Here is a 20,362-nt window from a genome sequence, read left to right on the forward strand (position 1 = left end):
AACCACACTTTCCACCAAAGGCATTTTGGAATAGCTTGCCAGATGTTGTCCCGACTGCATTTTTAGCTTTTTTCTCAGGATTTTGGTCTGACCAGGAGATGTAAAGAGAAACGACAGATGTCTGGGAGGGGGGGGGAGCACTAAGACCGTGAAGGACCAAATTCCAGACTGCTTGTGTGAAATCGCAGTCAACTAGTAAGTGATCAGTGGTTTCAGCTGCAGAGTTGCATAAGCAACATCTAAAGGGGCTGTGGAACCCTCTTTTGTTCAGATTTTTGCCTGTTAGTGCCTTTCTATGCATGAGTAACCATGTGAAGAAATTCACCTTTGGTAGGCTAAAGGGGGACCAAACTAATTTTCAGAGCTCCGATGTCAGTGAAGGGGCATGAGAAGATTATAAAGAGGAGAAACCTTGAGTTGCTGTGTAAATTCCTGTTCTTCCCACCCCCATTTGTCCTTGGATGAGCGGTGGACAAGGGAGAGGCCAGAGAGAGCTGTATACAACAAGTTCGTTTGAGCGTGAAGAGGCTCTGGGACCCCTGGAAAAGTCCATCCTGCCCAATTCCCTTTGTTGTCCCAAGAGCAAATGTCTGCAAGCCGGAGAAGACCTTTGTTCACTAGCCAGATCTTTAACTCGTTGAAGGAATTTAGGAAGGCAAAAGGGGGATTCCCTTGAATAGTATCCTCTCACAGTAAGGTTCTTTGACCATTGCTCGTGATTCTGAATAAATGTTGTTGTAAGTGATCGATGCATCTTTTGCTTAAATTCCAAATCGTTGTTTGAGTAGACGTTGTTGTAAGGTTTCTTAAGGAGCCTCCCTTTAGGTATTTCATCTAGAGGATCTTGCTGACAGGGTGGTTTTTGTCTGCATACAGCTGCCATATGATTTTTCCACCAAGAGCCAAATTTGCCAGGCCTAGATCCCAAATCTGTAACCCACCTTCCTGGAGTGGTCTTTTAAGGATATCCCATCTTACCATGTGTAACTTACTCTGATTGCCCTTACCCCCGTTCCATAGAAAATCCCGAAGGAGCTTGGAGATCTGTTCCGTGATAGACTTGGGCGCTAGTAGGAGGGAAGACTGGAAGATGGGGAGGGCAGAGAGGACTGCCTTTATCAGAACCAGCTTCCTAGCCTTTGTTAGCCATTGGCCTCCCCAATATGCTATTTTTGCTTTTATCTTGGTAATTATTTTGATCCAGAGGGAGGGAGGGCTTGGTCCCAAGGTTAAGGGAAGGCCTAGGTATTTGATCTTTTCCCATTTGTCATACCCGGGTAATCCCAAGGGACAAGCAATTCGATGGATAGTTGGATGGTCCATATTCCAACTGTAGACAATACTTTTTCTTTTGTTGATCAAGGCTCTTGTAATTAAGCAGAAGTTTTGAAGAATTTCATTGAAAGCCCTTATTATCTTAATCGAGGCCCCTCCTAAGAGGAGAGAGTCATCCACAAAGAGGGTATGATTTATAGGGTCCACACTTCTTGCTACCTTAATGCCTGGGATAAAGCCTACTTCCCTTTCAACTGTTAGCTTTCTGCTTAGGGCTTCTGCCAACAGGATATAAAGGAAGGGTGACAATGGGCACCCTTGGCGAAGCCCTCTTGTAGCTTGGAAGAAACCAGCAGATCTGCCATTGACTAGGGGCGCTATCCAAGGTCTATATGTGCAACCTTTTATCAAGTTGACAAACTCATAACTAAAGCCAAAAGAGAGAAGGATTTTATAGAGGAATGAGAGTTTAACCCGGTCAAAAGCATGTGACATATCCAACTTGATTAGCATGCCTTTTTCCTTCCGAATATGGCTAGAGTGGAGGGCTTTTTGCACTTGGATCACATTGTCTATGAGGTGCCTTCCTTTGACAAAACCACCCTGAAGAGGGGAGATCAGATTCCCTAACAGAGGTTTGAGTCTATTGGCTAAGAGTTTGGCAAGAATCTTGTATGAGGCATTGCAGAGTGAGATAGGTTGAAACCTGTCGAAAGTCTTTGGGTTAACTTCTTTCAGGATTAAAGCAAGGAAGGTGGAGTTAGTGCACCCTCCCACTTTGGCTTTCTTTTGGAAGGCTTTTACCATTCGGAAAAGATCGAGTTTTATTACATTCCAGCAAGCTCTATAAAAATGGATGGTGAAGCCATCCGGCCCAGGGGCTTTATCTGGCTCCATTGACCATGTGACTTCCACTATCTCTTTTTTCAGTAAAAGGCTTTAATAACCTAGCATTTATATCTGCAGTGACAAGTGAAGGGATGTTTAACAAAAAGGCAGCAGCCAGATCGTCATTAGAAGAACCATCCTCCTGAAACAGTTGCTGAAAATGAGATGCGACGACCTGTTTTAAAAGAGGTTGTCCTTTGATGACTCCCCCCTCAATGGTGGATATTTCCAAGATGTGATTCCGAGAGAGACGAACTTTGCATTGTCTGTGAAAGAATGATGTGTTTCTATGTCCAACTTGCAGCCAAAGGCTATGAGACTTGAGGCGCCAGTACTCCTCTTCCCGGTGAAAGGAGAGAAAAGAGTTGAACTGGGTGTTCTGTTCGATGAGCAACTGAGCTTTGGTGGTTTCAGTTTCTTCCATGCCTAGCTGAATCTCGGCTAAAGCCTGCACATTCTTTTGTCTATTGCTCGTTGGAGTGGAGAGGGTTTTTTTTTGCCCAGATTTTTAAGGCGTACTTAGTGTGCTTAAGTTTCTGCTCCCACACAAAGCTGGGGGATCCTTCAACTGGTTGCGACCAAGCTTGAGCCACTATGTCCATGAAGACCTTTCTCGCCACCCAAAGAGGATTGAATCTAAAGGGAATAGGGCCCAAGTCTTCCTCTTTTTCTAGCAACAGCGAGATGGGGTTATGGTCAGATGTTACCTTGGGCAGAATTTTTTAAGAGATTAAATGCTTCCCCTCCATCAAAGAAATTTGGACAAGAAACCGGTCTAGACGAGCAGCGATTTTGGCTTTACCAACTCTATTGTTGGTGTAGGTATAACGACCTTTCTTAGGTTTGAGGTCAAGGAGGTCCCAAGCAAGAATCAAAGACTCCACTGAGACATGGAAGGGATCTTTATCCCAAACTCCATCTTTTTTCTCTTTCGGATCTAAAGTGATGTTAAGCTCCCTCGCTAGTATGATGTTTGGGGGAGTGTAGTTTTCTAGGAAGTTTGAGAGAGACTTCCAGCATTCCTTCTTTTCTAGGAAATTAACAGGGACATAAAGCTTGAAGAGAGCCAAAGAGATCTTACTTGGAAGATGTTGAAGTTTTGTGTATATCCAGTGTTGGGTTGCGAAGGAGCTTTTCAGTTGAAATATATCCTCTGACCATAAGGTTGCAAGACCCCTTGAAGTACCTCGGGCACTGACTGCTTTTCTTGAGTTCTTATTCCACTTGATTCGACTTAAGGATAGAAGAGCATCCTCTTCTATCTCTGTCCCTTGGAGCAGGAGGATATATGAGGGTTCCATTCTTGATAGATCTTTTATTGCTTCAGCTTTCAATGGGTTCCCCAAACCCCTGCAATTCTAAGAGACAATCTGCATTATTTACCAGGGAAGGAAGGAGTAGGCCCTCCCTTTCTGGGTCGAGCCCTTGTGTTTCTGGCTAATGACATTTTGATTATGGACTGACTGCCTTGCATCTTTAATCTGTCTACCTCTTCTTCTTTGATCTCCTTACGAGACTTCCTTCCAGCCTTTTTGGTGGATCGCTCAAAAGAGTCTTTTGCAGAAGAACCAGGGATGTCTATCAGCTTTTTCTTTTTGATCATTTATGCATAAGAGAGTGGGGATATGGCGCCTGCTGGAGAGCCATGAGTTTCCTGTGGGTTTGCATATACACAAGGGATTTCTAAGTTGGCTACTCCAGTTTGTTCTTGAGATCCTGAGTTTATTTACGCGTTTGCTATCTGTTCAATATACTGTTGCACCTCTCCCTCTTCAAGTTTTGGTTGGTTTTGATCTTCTAGAGGGTTTAGAACAACAAAAGGATTTGTTGAAGTGGTGGCATTTGTTGTGGCTTGAACTTCAGGTAGTCTCTTCCCAGAAGAGGGTCCTCTGGTCTCTGCATTCCCTCCTTTCCCTTTCACTCTGTTGGTCTGCTTGGATGTGCCTGCTTTTCGGGCTTGTGTCCACTGTTCGCCCTTCTCTTTTTCAAGTTCTTCCTCAGTTTTCTTCTTGCAGTTTCGAGCGAAATGGCCATAGCCATGACAGTGTCGGCACTTGAAGGGGAGTTGTTCATAATCAAGTTCCTGTATGTGAGACCAACCAACTATGGTTAGCTTGATCGCCTTGGGCAACCCTATCTCCAAGTCGACTTCAACACATATTTTGGCACACGAATATTGTTCTCTCCTTTCAGCCCTATCAATGTATTTGCCTAGTTTGTTCCCCATGGTTTCAATAGATTCCGGGTTCTAGCAATGAAGAGGGAGGTGGGGTAACCTTACCCAGACAGGAACGATTGAAGGAATATCCTGGGAAGGATCAAAGTCTGACGTCCATTTATTTAGATAGAGCCCTTGGGGGCCTATGAAATATGGACCGTTTCGGAAAATAAGGTCTCGATCTTTTGCTGAATCGAAGACAAAAACGTAATAGCCTCTGCCTACCAGATGATTTTGGATTCCTTTAGAGACAAGGGCCTCCAGTTTCGCTGGACCCATCCATCAATAGCTTTGGGAGAGGGCCAGAGACCCGTAAATTGACCAGTGAGCCCGCATTTTGCTAGGTTTAGCGCAGTCCGACACGGGCGTTCCGCAGGCAATTCAACACAGGGGATGGATTCAACTTTCTTTACAAACTTTTGTTGATTCAGGTTTGCTTTCCTCTTGCCGCAAGAGGCTACCAGACGTTTGAAGGCATTGATCTCAGGAAGGAGGGGAGGACGAGGGCCACCTCCGGCATCCATATGGGCAGAGCTCGAGTTTTTACCAGTTGGATCGTTTTAGGGTTTACCAACCAGCTCTCCTTACCTTAAGGGTATGTTGATAGATAAAGTGTGAGCAATTTTTATACTTGTTTGCTAATTTAATTTCTTGGATTAAGGATCATAACAATATATCAATAGTACATTGTTTACTTCATGCCCAAATTCTTCTTATTGACAATTTCATGTCTATTAGAATACTACAGGTATAGAGTTTTGCCATATACTTGGATTGGTTCTAGTAATGAAACACAATATGAAACCATTCCAATACCTTCATATGAATCAATGTGAGAAAACAACACATTACAACACTAGTGGTTGTTAGCATTTCTTGTAGCGATCTCACATTATTAGATTAATTATATAGATGAAAAGGGTAATTATTTTAAATCAAATAAAAAATACAACTTTAACATACACTAACATTTTTAATAGTCATTTTAGAAAACAAAAAATACAACGTTAATACTAATTAACATTTTTAATGACCATGTTAAATTATTAAGTTAAATATAGAGAAAAAACATAATAAGACAATGATTCAGGACATTGCACTTTTCTGTTTAAAATAATGCACTTTGAAAAGATAATTTTTTTTTCCTTCTAAAATTCATTGTGAAATATATTCATATTTATTTATTATTTCTAAAATTAATTTTTAAATATACTAACTTTTTTATCTTAAAATGATATTAAAAAAATATAAGAAAAAACCTATGATGTACAACCTCATGTTGGCCCTCACCCTTATCCTTTTCAACCCTCATTCTCTCCTCAAATCAATATTAAGATAAGTGAGGTCGTAAGCCTAATTTAGGTCAACCCACTCAAAAATTTAAGTGAATATGATGGTAAACAAACACACATATATATCGACTTATTTTTTCCAAATTATTTTCGATTAGCTAGGAAAAAAGAGTTCATTGCTCTGCTACAGGACATGGATATGGTGTGTTGGACTTTGTAGAGTCTAGTTAGCCCGAATTCTAACCCAAGATACTGCTCCCAACCTCCAATTTGTAACGAAGATCGCGACAACATGCATTAAAGGTTCTATCTTATATTGGGTGAACAATAACTCTTGTAATTTGTTTTATGGATTATTTATTAAAATAATTCACTATTTTTCATTGTATTTGATGTATTATGGTTTGTACGTTGTTGTAAAATTTAATAGTCATGGTGTGCTTAAATATTTAAGCGCTAAAATTTTAGATGTATTTACTTGTGTTTGAAAATTTATATATATTAGCGAGAAATTGGGGTTATATGGATTGGTCTTACATATTGTTTAGTTTAGACTTTTCTCTTCAATTCAAACATTAGATTTTTGGTTTTTTTTGCTCTTAAACACATGAAATAAAGTCCTAGAAAGGGGTGCTTCAATCTTTTTTAGTAGATATATAAATCTTTTTTAGTTAAACTAGGATGGGCCATATATAATGAAATAGGGGCATAGTCCTTTTTCATTGGTAAAAGAGAAATGAGACATTCCACGATAGATGAAGCTTGATGATGTAAAGAATCCATCATAAGGGGGAAAGTCATGAATGAAAAACCTATACCCACTCTCTAGTTGGTGCATGTGAACTTTATGTTTCGTAATATATTTACGAGTATAAGTCTCACCCACTTTCATTTAAATTTGGTACCAAATTAAAATATCAATCAAGAATTCTATTTGCTAGTGAAAGATCCATGATAGAGTTTTTTATAATCATAACATATTTTCTTTTATGAACAATGTTAAAAGCATAAATATTTGTGATTTTAATTATTTGGTTTGTGGGAATGATTATTAATAGATAAGGGATCCAATCATTATATAAAAGAAACCTCTGATAATGGAGAAGGCATGGATCTCATAAAAAAATATATCCCTCTCAAAAGTGCCATTGGGCTTACTCATTCAATATGTGTATTATTCCAATAGAATTTCTAGCTCCTACAAAGGAATATCCCTCTAATTTGGCATAGTGGGAGAACCCAAATACAAGTTTTTATTTCCTAATGTGACACTTGGGAATTTTGCTTTTATCTCTTACTTATCACCTACAAATTTAGGAGAGAGCTTTCATTTACCAATATATGGGTTTGTCTTCATTGTTGGTAACTTGCATTATTGTGGATTGAGTGTCCAATGCCTTATTTGTTGTTGCTTCCTCTTCTTGTGCTCTTTGATTTCCTTTATTTTATTATTTTTTATCTTGAATTTTTCACATATGTTGGAGGAGGTAGATACAAAGTCCTCATCTTGGAAGTCATCAATGAGGGCTTGACAATTGAGGAGAGGTCATTCTCTTTCTCTAAATGGATCCTTGATCAAATTCATGATTGATTTGGATTTGATGGGATGATTGATCTTTTGTGATGAGGGAGGGATCTTAGGTCATATATTTCCTTTTCCCCCTTAGTATGCAGTATTTTGTATAATATTTTTCTCCTTAGTCAAGGGAGGAATCCCTTCTACTCAGATGTTTATGTGTGTTTCTCCATATTTTCTCACATCCTTTCTTTTCTATTTAGCCTATAAGTCTTGGATTCATGCGTATTAGGATGAAGAGGTTCCAATATGGCTAGATCTATTAGAGTCATGGATTAATGTTGGGGCCTTTTATATTGGTTCAAACATTAATTTGACCATGCATTTTAAGTCTAATGGGTGCTTGGGATTGTGTTCAACTAACTTTCAAGAGTAAGTTTTTAATGGCATTATTCATTATTTTTTGTCTCGACAAAGAAGATTCCTTTGAAGAAGTAAAATGTCTTGTACCAAACATTAATTAACAATTTTCATTATCCTCTGAAGCATCATTTTGACTACTACTTTTCTTTCTCTCTCTCCTTATAACCTACATTCAAATTACCCTCACCCCTACCTTTTGAGAAGGGGTGCCATGCAACTCATTGCACTCCTTTGAAGGGATTCACATATTGGGGATTGATAGTGTAATTTATACCCTCCTCCAAAGTACTCAAACATTGTCTAGGTAGTTTCCCTCGAGGTTGTTCCCAACTTGGAGAAGGGGGGTGTTGTGGATTGCCATTATGATTCCTTTTATCCTTTGAATAGTGCAAATGGTCTTTATGGAACTTCCCTGGAGGTTGAGTTGCTTCTTCTTGAACATGAATAATGCTCGATCTAGGTCTTCTTACACCTTCTCACACTCAATAATGTGATGATGTTGCTCCTCCAGTCCACTAGGATGACTGGTAATAATTTTTAGGCTTTTTGACCAAAGCCCTTCAGGGAGCATCCTTATAAATTTGTGTGGAATAAGAAATGACTAACTGACCTATTTCAAATCAAGCTCCACATTGAAAATACATTTGCCCATAATCCATCTTTTGGGTCCATATAATACATTCAAAACTCAAATGTATTTCTTTTGGATGGTCAACAAATAGTTAACACCTAAAAAATCCTCACATAAGTGGTATTATGGCATGAAATAAAGCGTGGGGAGGTTAAAATAAATCTTCCAAGGCATGCCCCAAAAGATTAAAATGTTCTCATTATATAATTTGAGGGGGAGGTTTAAGACCAACACTTAGTTAGAGGTAGAGAACAAGACCTTTGCGAAAGGATTGATAACACAATGACAACGCCACATAAATAATCATGTCTTCCCTTGGATCCAAGGGCTAGTCCTTAACATATTTTCTCTGTATTCAACTACTTTAAAGTCCATTGTGAGTAATTCTTTCGAACAAGGGTGAATAAAGGTGCTCCACAACAAAAATGCTTTTTGGGATTTTAAGATCCAAGAATGTAGATAACCATCATTGGTTAAAGGTTATTAATACAACAAATTAGTGAATGAGAGATGAAGTAGTATTCCATTTAATCTTGGAAATTAAGAACTTAAATCCTTTCTCCACACATAAGCCTCCTTGTATTACGAGAGAATAACAAATCCTCATAATAATATCTTTAAATGGAGGACTCATGACCATCGAGGGGGATAAATAAAATTCATGATGAGAACATGAAAGATGAAGCAAGAGGAGTGGCAACCCCTTAAAGGAGGAGGTAATCTGGTTCTTCAAATTACTCGCAAGGTAGATGGATTGTGCTTCTTTTAAAGGGATGGAAGAGCACATCCTTAACAAGGACTAAGGGGATAGGGGGATCTTTAAACAACTACATTAAAGCCACCATTTCCCCATAAGATCATGATCCATGATGCCTGTAATGGGATTCTAAAACAACTCCAAGGTGTTTGGTAAAGGGATGAGAATAATTACAACCATGATGGTTAGGGAAAAACCCTAACTGCACTCAACACACTTCATTGTGAACTCAACTTCAAATTTAAAATCACATTTTTATCTTTTAAATAATTTATTATCAAATACATGAACTTTTGTTATGACATTCTCTCCTTCATATATTTATAATTTTTTAATGATCACAAGTTTTAGAGTTAGAATAGATGTATACTTGTTATCATTATTGTTAACTTGTATATTTTATTTCATTTGAATCCCAATTTTTTCGCAAGCTTCAGGCTCAAGCGGGGGTTGAAAGATAATCTCATTTAGATTCTGAGATCATGGATGACATGTTGGCATAAGTTCTTGACCCTATGCATACTAGGGGCAGGAAGAAGCAATACTTAAACTCCTTGGCTCTTCACTAGCAAATGAAGACAATGTTGGGCTTGATCTTGAAGGATAAACAAGTGGAGAAGTATAATTTCTTTGCCACCCTGGAAGACATCAAGAGGATGCTAAAAATCAACGTTTTTTGCCATGACAAAATTGACTCCCGTTTGGCGCATGTGGAAAGTCATATAATCCGCGAATCAGACAATGGTGACTTTATGAATCTTCCAAGCTCTAGTGCGAGGGCTCCAATGATTATTTCATCCTTGGACAATGATCAATGAGTATAGTGCGATGGCGTTGCAGTCTAATGGCTTTCGTGGTCGTTCTTGGCCTAGTTTGCAGGGCACTTGATATTTTTGTTGGTTTTCTTTTCACTTGGTTAAATGCTAGTCTCGACTTTTTGATCTTAGTCTTATTGTTTATACGCTGGTCGTGTTAATTATGTATGGTTTTTTGATGTTAATATTTTGGCTAGACCCCCTACTGTGCGTAAGTCGACCACAACATTTATGTATGGCTAAATGTTGTTGCAAGTAATGTTTGGGATTGCATTGTAATGAGACTGGAGAGTTTTAGTGCCAACCTTGGTGTAAATCAGGCTCTGGGAATCGTTAGTCTTTTGGGAATGCATGGAGACTCTTTTGTTCTAGTCACCAATAATAGTGTGTTGAGGAGAGCCTAAATCCTCAATGGTCATTATGGAAAAACCATGTAACTCTTATTTTTGATTAATATATAACCTTAATTCACAAAAAAAAAAAATACATTTTTTTATATTTTTCTTTCCAATTACCTTTGCTATCCCATGTCCCAAAGAGATTGAAAATGTAGTGACCTTGGTTTAAATAATAAACCTTAAGAAAACTAAACCCCATGAGTGCAGTTCACATGTTACACATTTCATTAAATTTAGGTGTAATAATATCTAGCTTTTATAAGTATAGCTCTTGAAAGCTATTTTTATACATTTTAAAAGAAAAACAATCAGTGAATGAAAGTTACTTTGTAAGAAAGCAAATCAGTTCCCGCCAAGTTTCATAAGGGACATCTTTGGTTCATTATGATAAGGTGGAAGGAGTAACTCCCCCAACTTCGTGGAGTCTCTACTTTTGCTAAATCTTAAATTCATGATATATCTAGCTTATTGGATACACTATTGTCGTTATGATAAGGTGGAAGGAGTTACTCCCCAAACTTTCTAGAGTCTTGACTTTTGCTAAATCATAAATTCATGATATGTCTAGCTTATTGGATACACTATTGATGTTATAGATGAAACCATTAACTCCAACAAATTACCAATTCACCATAATTAAAAAAAAAAAACCTAAAAAAATTACCAATTCACCATCACTAAAAAAAACCCAAAAAACAATGCCTTCCTTGTTATGGTGCCTTCCTTGTTATGGTGGTTAACTTATTTAACCTTCCTTCTTTCTCTCCGTATAGATATTTAAGCTACTGGCCTCTTTCCTTCCCTCCACATTTTTTTTTTAATTTGTTAAACATTCCGCTAAAAATCTTAATCAACCATTTAAACCCATATAAATGGAACTTTTTACATGTCTTCAAGAAGGGCGACGCAGCCTCCAACCTGCCATTTGAATTTTCGTTTGTGCTGCCTTCTTTTCTTCGGTTAAACTCAATCCAGTTCACTTTGCTTAGCATTTGAATTTTGACTTGTGCTTCCTTCCATTAAACCCAATCCAATCCGCCATGCTTAAAATCTGGAAGGCATTAACCAGCAGGGTATGTTAGTGCTTGTTTGGGCTTGAAGCAGTTGCTTCTTAAAAAAACATCTCATACGCATGGTTCGTAATAACAGACGCTACAGAAGGTGGGGCTCCTTGTCCTGACGCTTACGTCACGCCAAGAAGCGAGTGAGAAAGATCCCCATCATCATCATCTTATTCCCTCAGTCCTCAGCTCTTTTGCAGGAGACGGGAAGGAGGAGTAACAGTGGAAGGAGTGAGTACATAGGCTTTCAATGTTTGTTCCATTCTTTCATATTTTGAATTTAGTCTACCTCTGCTCTACACAGTGAGGGTGTTCCATATTGCCAATACTGATAACTGTTCTGTTGTGGCAATAGAATAATGTTCTTCCTTAGCTTGCTGGAACATACAATTCGGATCCCGCCGCAGATGCTCGATGTTCCTCTGCTGCAGGCCATTACTGGGGAGCTTCAGAAACTTTTTGTTGATAAGGTTCTATTCATAACTTTCAATTCTTTAAATTTGATTTTCGTTCCCCACAATTTGCTCTAGTTTTACGTTGGTTATTTTCTGGAAGGGATTGGGATCAGTGAAAATATTGCTCCTGCAATACTGTTGTTAACATTTTAAGTATTTAAAGAAAAAAAAACTTCCACGACCGATATCCTCTAGAGCCTCCTTGCCCTCCGATGAGTTGTGGTTTGGAGCATTATTATATTCGTGTGTAGTCTCCTACAGATAAACTTTAAGGTGACAACGAGTTTTGGTTCAATGGTAAAGTGGGGGTGTTGTACACCCCACCGAGGTTCAAAACTTCAAGTCCCTAAAGACATCTTTTGTCTTCATCTGCTCTGTGCTCCTGCTTCCTTGTTCGCGATTACACTTCTGCTTCCAGGGGCCTTGCCCCTTCAAATAATGTTAGGAAGATGAGATTCATTCTTTCCGCCTTTTGTTTGACAGGGAAACTATTTATGCAATGGAACTGGACTGATGCATGTCCAGATACTTTCATTTTCTGTCATAAAAAAATTAACAATGCTCATCAGTTTCAAGTTTGATTTTTCCCATTAAACATTGACAGCATGACATTCTAAAGTGGTATGATTTAAGTGTTTCAAGTTTTATGCAAGCCAATATCTCAAAAGAATACTAAATGAAGGTCCCAGCATGCAGGTGTAAAATAACTGATTTCAGTTTTTTGTATGTATATTTGCAGAAGAAAGGTGGAATCAATCGAGTGATTATAATCGCTCTATAATCTAGCTGCAAAATAACTGTATTTATGATGCACTATGCAATATATAAGGGCACTGGGTTTAACGAATAATATAGTTGGATATGTTTGGAGAAATATTTTTTGCTTGTCTTGAGGACTCAAACAACTGTGTTTATTTTTCCCAGGTTATCAAAGACCTAGGTCTTTGCATTTCTGTGTATGATATCCAGGCACTTGAGGGTGGCTTCGTCTTTGCGGGTGACGGTGCACCTACATACACAGTGAGAATTATCATTAGTTTCTTTGCTCCGATACCTCTTTCTGCAAATATGTTTTGACTTCCAAATCTAGCAACCTTGGTTTCAAAAGATGTTTAAACTTTATATGTTCATATTGTATGTTCTGTATGGATAGTGCTTTCTAGGTTGTTAGGATTATTCTTCGATTCTATGGGTTGAGACGCTGTTTTGACGCATATATTGTGTAAACACGAATTTTGAAGCATTGACCTCAAAAATGATTCGTATCTTTTGATAATTTATCTTTTTTCATTCTTTGAACCATTTTTTCATTCCTCTATTCTGTACCAGATTTTGTGCAATGAAGTATTTTTCAGTCATGGCCTCACTATTTTGTGAGATTTCTGATTCTTGGAAACTGGTATAACATTTTGCTTTCACCCACTTTCAAGTTACCAGGGTTAAAAGGGGTTTGGGTACATGCTAGTTATAGCTATTGGAATTCCCAAAAGTAGCTTTAACGGGTCTGAGTATGGCTGTATTCTCAGTTGTGTGTATGTCTATATATTTATATTACCAAAGGGAAAGTAAAGAACAGCCTTGAAATTTGAAAGTCCAAATGAACAGTTATATCAAAGAGAATTTGCCAGTACCTGAAAGGCTGAATGATATTACGAGCCAAAGGTTAAAACAAGTACAGTACTGCATGGCAAGTCAGTCATAAGTCATGATACATGCAATGATCAGAAGACAAGAGGAGACAATATGAGAAGCTTGTTAAGCCTATGCATCTGGTGGATCTTTAATATCCAAAAGGGTGCTTGTTGACATGATTGTCAACCATCAATTTTCAAAGGAACCCCTTGCTCTCAAGCTCTGTAGCATTAAGTGGCAGGGGTGGATCATCTTCCACAATTAACTTTGAGTGGTCATCTGCGGTGACTTGTCAACCAAAGCAATGTCTCTAGGATTCATCCTCTAATTCTTAAAAGGCTCTTCCCTATAGCTAGGATCTCTGTACATGATATTAATGGATATTGTTGTAGATGGATACTAAATTGTCAGCCCTCTTGAACCTCAAACTATGTATCACATGGACGTGTCCCCAAGGCAAAGGACACGTCCCCAATGTCCTAGGAATGTGGGTGTGTGTGTGTGGACACTGGACATCCTTTAGCCTCCTCAATTTTGGGGATGACTTGGAGATGCCCAAGGGATGTTAACCGTGGAAGGGGACTGAATAGAGGATACTTCTTGGAATAAAGGATGCTTCGGCATCCCTTGATTTCCATTGTGTAAATATGAATTTTGAAGAATTGACCTAAAAAATATTTTGTATCTTTTGATAATTTATCTTTCTTTCATTCTTTGAACAATTTTCATTCCTCTATTTTGTAGCAGATTTTGTGCAGTGAAGTATTTTTTCAGTCACGGCCTCACTATTTTGTGGGATTTCTGATTCTTGGAAACTGGTATAACATTTTGCTTTCACCCACTTTCAAGTTACCAGGGTTAAAAGGGGTTTGGGAATATGCTAGTTGTAGCTATTGGAATTCCCAAAGGTAGTGTTAATGGGTCCAAGTATGGCTGTATTCTGTGTGTGTGTATATTTATATTACGAAAGGGAAAGTAAAGAACAATATTGAAATTTCGATGTGCTAATGAACAGTTGTATCAAAGAGAAATGGGCAGTACCTGAAAGCTGAATGATATTACGAGCCAAAGGTTAAAACAAGTACAGTACTGCATGGCAAGTTAGTCATGACTCATGATACATTCAATGATCAGAAGACAAGAGGAGATAAGATTAGAAGCTTGTTAAGCCTATGCATCAGGTGGATCTTTAATATCCTAAAGGGTGAGGTCGCTGACATGATTGTTAACCATCAATTTTCAAAGGAACCCCTTGCTCTCAAGCTCTGTGGCATTAAGTGTTAGGGGTGGATCATCTTCCACAATTAACATTGAGTGGTAATCTGCAGTGACTTGTCAACCAAAGCAATATCTCCAGGGTTCATCTTCTAATTCTTAAAGGGTTCTTCCCTGTAGCTAGGATCTCTATACATGATATCAATGAATATTGTTGTAGATGGACACTAAATTGTCCTATGTATTGCAAGGATGTGTCCCCAAGCCAAAGGATACATCCCCAATGTCCTAGGAATTTTGGGGTAGGGAGCGTGTGGACGTCCTTTAGCCTCAATTTCGGGGATGACTTGGGGATGCCCAAGGGATGTTAACTGTGGAAGGGGACTGAATAGAGGATACTTTTTGGAATAAAGGATGCTTGAGCATCCCTTGATTTCCATCATGTAAATATGACTTTTGAAGCATTGACCTCAAAAATATTTCGTATCTTTTGATAATTTATCTTTTTTCGTTCTTTGAACCATTTTCATTCCTCTATTTTGTAGCAGATTTTGTTCAATGAAGTATTTTTCAGTCACGGTCTCACTATTTTGTGAGATTTCTGTTTCTTGGAAACTGGTATAACATTTTGCTCTCGCCCACTTTCATGTTACCAGGGTTAAAGGGCGTTTGGGGATATGCTAGTTGTAGCTATTGGAATTCCCAAAAGCAGCTTTAATGGGTCCGAGTATGGCTGTATTCTGTGTGTGTCTATATATTTATATTACCAAAGGGAAAGTAAAGAACAATATTGAAATTTCAAAGTCCTAATGAACAATTGTATCAAAGAGAAATGGCCAGTACTTGAATGTTGAATGATATTACGAGCCAAAGGTTAAAACAAGTACAATACTGCATGGCAAGTCAGTCATGACTCATGATATATTCAGTGATCAGAAGACACGAGGAGATAAGATTAGAAGCTTGTTAAGCCTATGACAACTTCGGCCTAGAAGTTGTCAAGTTGGCCTAAGTGAAGAGCCACATCTACCCCTTGAAGAGGCCTATATAAAGAGAGGAAATCATACTCCAAAGAAGCACTCACTCATCTCTCATTCTATGTGAAGAAGAAGACGAAGAAGAGGTCGAAGAAGAAGGATGAAAAAGAGGTCGAAGTGTTTGGGCTAGTTCTCTCTCCCACGTCCTAGACGAAGCTAGGGTTTTTGTGCAAGGGTTATATCTAGTTCGATCTTGGAAGGAAGAGAGAAAAGAAAGAAGCGAAGGTCACTTAGAGTATCTCTCTAGCCCTATGTCACAAGGAAAGGCAAGCGAAGGGAAGAAGGATCTAAGAAGAAGATCCAAGTTTTCAAGGGTGGCAGCAGCAATTGTTGGGAAGACAAAATTTTGGATTTGCAGTAGGAGGTTGAAGTTCTTGCAGCAGGAGGCCGAGTTAGTGGTTGATCTTGACCTTGGAGGGTATTGGTTTGAGTCACAAGGTCTTGGTATTTGTCAATTGAAGGATTTATAAGAAGAGAAGAGATTTAAGGGTTTTCCCCTCAAGAGTAGGGGTTTTGGCCTTGGCTTGCAGCTTATATACTGTGTCACTATTCTTATTGTTTTGGTAGTTGTTTGATGTATCTCACACTATAATAATAAGGAACAAAGCTAATAAGGAAAAAGGTAACACAAACAATTATCAAGTTAAAGAGAATTAACATATTCATTGCCCTATTGAATTCTCAACATGGTATCAGAGCTAAGGTTAGCTAAGGGCATCATGAAGATCTCCTCTACAGTGAAGAAGTTCATCAAGAAGTGTTCCAAGATAGCAAGCCATCTCAAGAAAGGTATCAAGAAAGCATGGAGTCTCTTATTTTCTTCAAAGAAGGTATCAATCAAGGAAAAGGATGAAGGTCTCTTCTCGGCTCTCTCTGGCACATTCCAAGATGAAGACATTTGGGTAATTGATAGTGGTGCATCAAGACACATGACTGACCATTCCAAACAATTAAAGACCTTATCAAAAGGAAAATCCACTTATTCAGTGGAACTTGGAGATAACAAGAGCTATCTCGTAAAGGTTATTGGATTGACCTCTATAAAGCTGGAGAGTGGAAGCAACATCCACCTCAACAACATTCTATTTGTTCCAGGTTTGCATAAGAACTTACTTTCCATTTCATGCTTAGAAGATAAGGGAGATAGAGTAGCTTTCATTGATGGAAAGGTTGTTGTATGGAGTAAAGACTCAAGTATAGAACAAGCTAAAGTCATTGGCATTCAAGAAGGAAGACTTTATAGACTGATATCTCCTTTGGCCCAACCCCTATTTCACATTGAAATTAGCCTGTGTGAACTCTAGCATAGAAGATTTGGTCATCTACATTTCAAGATCCTTCCATAGTAGATGGAATACCTGAACTAAAGGAAGATCATGAAGGAGTATGCAAGGGATGTGCATTGGGTAAGAATACCAAGAGGCCATTTGGAAATAGTGCTTCATGGTCAAAAGAAATCTTGGATCTCATTCGCTCCGATGTATGTGGCCCTATGACTCCTAAATCACTTGGAGGTCATCTATATTATGTCACATTTATAGATGATCATTCAAGAAAGACTTGGGTTTACTTAATGAAAACCAAGGACGAAGTATTTACTAAATTTCAAGAATTCAAAGCTGAAGTGGAGAACCTTACAGAAAGAAGAATCAAGATACTAAGATCTGATTGATCTAATAATAGAGGAGAATATACATCCAAAGAGATTATAGCATTCTGTAAGGAGTTTGGGATTAAGAGGGAGCTGATAGTCCCATATAATCCCAAGCAAAATGGAGTTGCAGAACGAAAGAATAGATCCATTGAAGAAAGTGTAAAAGCAATGTTACTCGATCAGGGTCTATCTAAGTTTCTGTGGGGAGAAGCCATGAATATAACTATTTACATTCAGAATTGAAGTCCCCATAGGTCCCTAGACAACAAAACTCTAGAGGAAGTGTTCACTGGAAAGAAGCCATCTGTAGATCATCTCTAGATCTTTGGGTGTCTTGTATATATCCATATACCAAAGGACAAAGGAAAGAAGCTTGAAACATCAAGTACGAAGGGAACATTTGTTGGGTACAACAACTCATTGAAAGCCTATAGGATCTACATAAAAGAAGGACATCACATAGAAGTCAGTCGAGATGTCATATTTGATGAAAGCATAGCATTCAAGAAATCAAAGGAACTTTCCATAGACTCTGATGATGAAGAACTTCCAGTATTTGAGGAAGAAGTTGACAAGGGAGAAGAAGAATCACACCATGAAGAAGGTCCTAGTGAACCTGTTCAACCTGTGGTCATCCTTGAAACAAAGAAAATACCTAATTGGTTGAAATCTACACTACTTGATGCAAAAGGTCATGGGGCATCGAAAGGCTCATTTAGAGAAAGTAAGAAATCCAAGAGATATTCTGGGTATGCTGCATACATGACAAAGCAAATAGAAGCAGAACCATCCACTTTTGAAGACGCTGTAAATCATCAGAAATGGAAAGATGCCATGAATGAAGAGTATCAATCTATAATGAAGAATGGAGTCTAAGAGATCGCATCGAGGCCCGAAGACAAATTTGTGGTAACTTCCAAGTGGATCTATAAGGTCAAACATGCGGCATATGGAAGTATAGGTAAGTATAAGGCAAGATTTGTGGCTAGGGTCTTCTCTCAACTAGAAGGCATCGACTACGAAGAGACTTTTGCTCCAACGACAAGATATACAATGATTCGTTCATTAGTCCCTTTGGCAACATTGATGGTATGGAATATCCACCAAATGGATGTCAAGAATTCTTTTTTGAATGGCACAATAGATAAAGAAGTCTATATAGAGCAACCCTTGGGATTCAAAGTTAAAGATAGGAAGGCATATGTTTGTAGATTGAAGAAAGTATTATATGGCCTCAAGCAAGCACCAAGGGCATGGTATGCTAGAATGGATGCATACCTGCAAATAATAGGTTTCACAAAAAGTTCTGCTGATTCGAACCTTTATTATCAAGGTTGTAGATGGAGAACCTATAATCATTCTTCTGTATGTAGATGATCTTCTCTTGATAGGTGTAGAAGGTCAAATTGAAGAATGTAAGAAGCAAATAGCAGCGAAATTTGACATGAAGGATCCTGGGCTGATGCATTGCTATTTGGGACTAAAAGTCTGGCAAGGACTTGATGAAGTTTATTTGGGTCAAGGAAAGTATGTGATCAAGATGTTGAAGAGATTTGACATGATGGATTTCAAACCTATGACCACTCCAATGATCCCAAACTTGAAGAGACTAAGTAGTTCTGAATCAAGCCCTGTGGATCCTTCCAAGTATAGACAACTTATTGGCTCACTGATGTACTTGGTGAATATTCAACCAGAAATATGCTTTGTAGTCAATGTTCTTAGTCAATTCCAAGTGGAGTTGAAGCATGATCATTGGATAACAACAAAACATATTTTGAGATATCTGCAAGGAACCATCCACTATTGTCTGAAGTATGATAGAAGGAAGGATGTCCAACTGATTGGATATACATATTTCGACTGGGGAGGCGGTGAGCAAGATGGAAGGAGCACTACAAGAGGATGTTTCAGTTTGGGATCCTCCATGTTATCATGGATGAGCAAAAAGCAAGACACGTCGCTTTGAGTAGTGTTGACGCTGAGTATATTGCAGCCTATGAAGTAAGCAGGGAAGCAATATGGTTGAGGAAGCTGCTATCCAACTTGTTTGAAGGACTGATGAACCCTACAATGATACTTTGTGATAACACTAGTTGTATATGTTTGTCTGAAGATCCAATATTTCATGGAAAGACAAAGCATATAAACAACAAGTATCACTATATTCGAGAGCTAGTACAAAATGGTGTGCTGCAGCTACAGTATATCTCCATTGATTAGCAGGTAGCTGACATATTGACAAAATCTCTTCCGAACAAGAAGCTTGTGTACTTGAGAGACAAGCTTGGCTTGGTCGATGTATCGTCCCTAATTGAGAGGGAGAGATAGACACTACATTCTTGTCTTCACCTGGGAGGAAAGAATAGAGGATTGGGTAACCATATGGCATTCAATACTCTTTGAGATTGTGGTAGGGCATTCAAGACGAGTAGTCGTGGACTGATATTCTTTGAAGACTGGCTATCCAAGATAAGAATAGTCCAAAGAAGGTCATACTAGTTGAACACTTGGGTGGAGTATGTACCTTGAGAGACATTGATGATGGTGTCTATAAATCATTGGTCTTGCCAACATTGTGCTATGATATTGTGGAGAGATAGAGCTATTAGTCAAGGCCTTGCTATGTGACAATGCTGGTTAACGTGATGCTAGACAGATGGTTTACCAATCCAACTCTTTTTATGAGATCTCTTTAGATTGAGAATGACCATGTACCTCTTATGAATACCTCCCTAGTTAAGAGGGAGTGTTGAAAAATGTGTAACTAGGTTCAGTCTTCATAGGTATGCAATGTATTCTTGTAAATTATAAAATGAAAAGAAATTATTATAATTATTATTGGAGCATGGGTTTCATGCTCAAGTTCTTTTATTTTATAGGTCAAGCACCCATTGAGTGCTTCTAGTGTTTGTCCCAGGTCTATGAGTCATTGTCATATATTGAAGACCCCAATGGGCACATCTTTGAGGATAGGGCAGGGTATCCAAGATAAAGAGTAGTCCTAAGGAGGACTGATATTCTTTGAGGATTAGGGATCCAAGATAAGAATAGTCATTTAAGGATATACATGGTGAACATTTGGATGGGGTATG

The 20,362-nt window shown here is 38.4% G+C and overlaps 1 protein-coding gene across 1 annotated transcript in view; it reads left to right on the plus strand.

The window, feature by feature from the left end:
* Positions 1-11,093: 11,093 nt before the first annotated feature.
* The window catches only part of LOC149249085 (RNA polymerase Rpb7 N-terminal domain-containing protein), a 172,640-nt gene continuing 163,371 nt past the window's right edge, over positions 11,094-20,362 (plus strand). Inside the window, exons 1-3 of the mRNA XM_089456163.1 lie at positions 11,094-11,505; positions 11,630-11,744; positions 12,654-12,749. Of these exons, the coding sequence (XP_089312289.1) occupies positions 11,634-11,744; positions 12,654-12,749 (207 nt within the window). The 5' untranslated portion in view covers positions 11,094-11,505; positions 11,630-11,633. The remainder of the gene's footprint in view (positions 11,506-11,629; positions 11,745-12,653; positions 12,750-20,362) is intronic.

Source organism: Pinus tabuliformis, chromosome 7 (assembly GCF_031772625.1).
Source record: "Pinus tabuliformis cultivar Carrire ecotype Pingquan chromosome 7, CPIR1, whole genome shotgun sequence".
NCBI lineage: Eukaryota > Viridiplantae > Streptophyta > Pinopsida > Pinales > Pinaceae > Pinus > Pinus tabuliformis.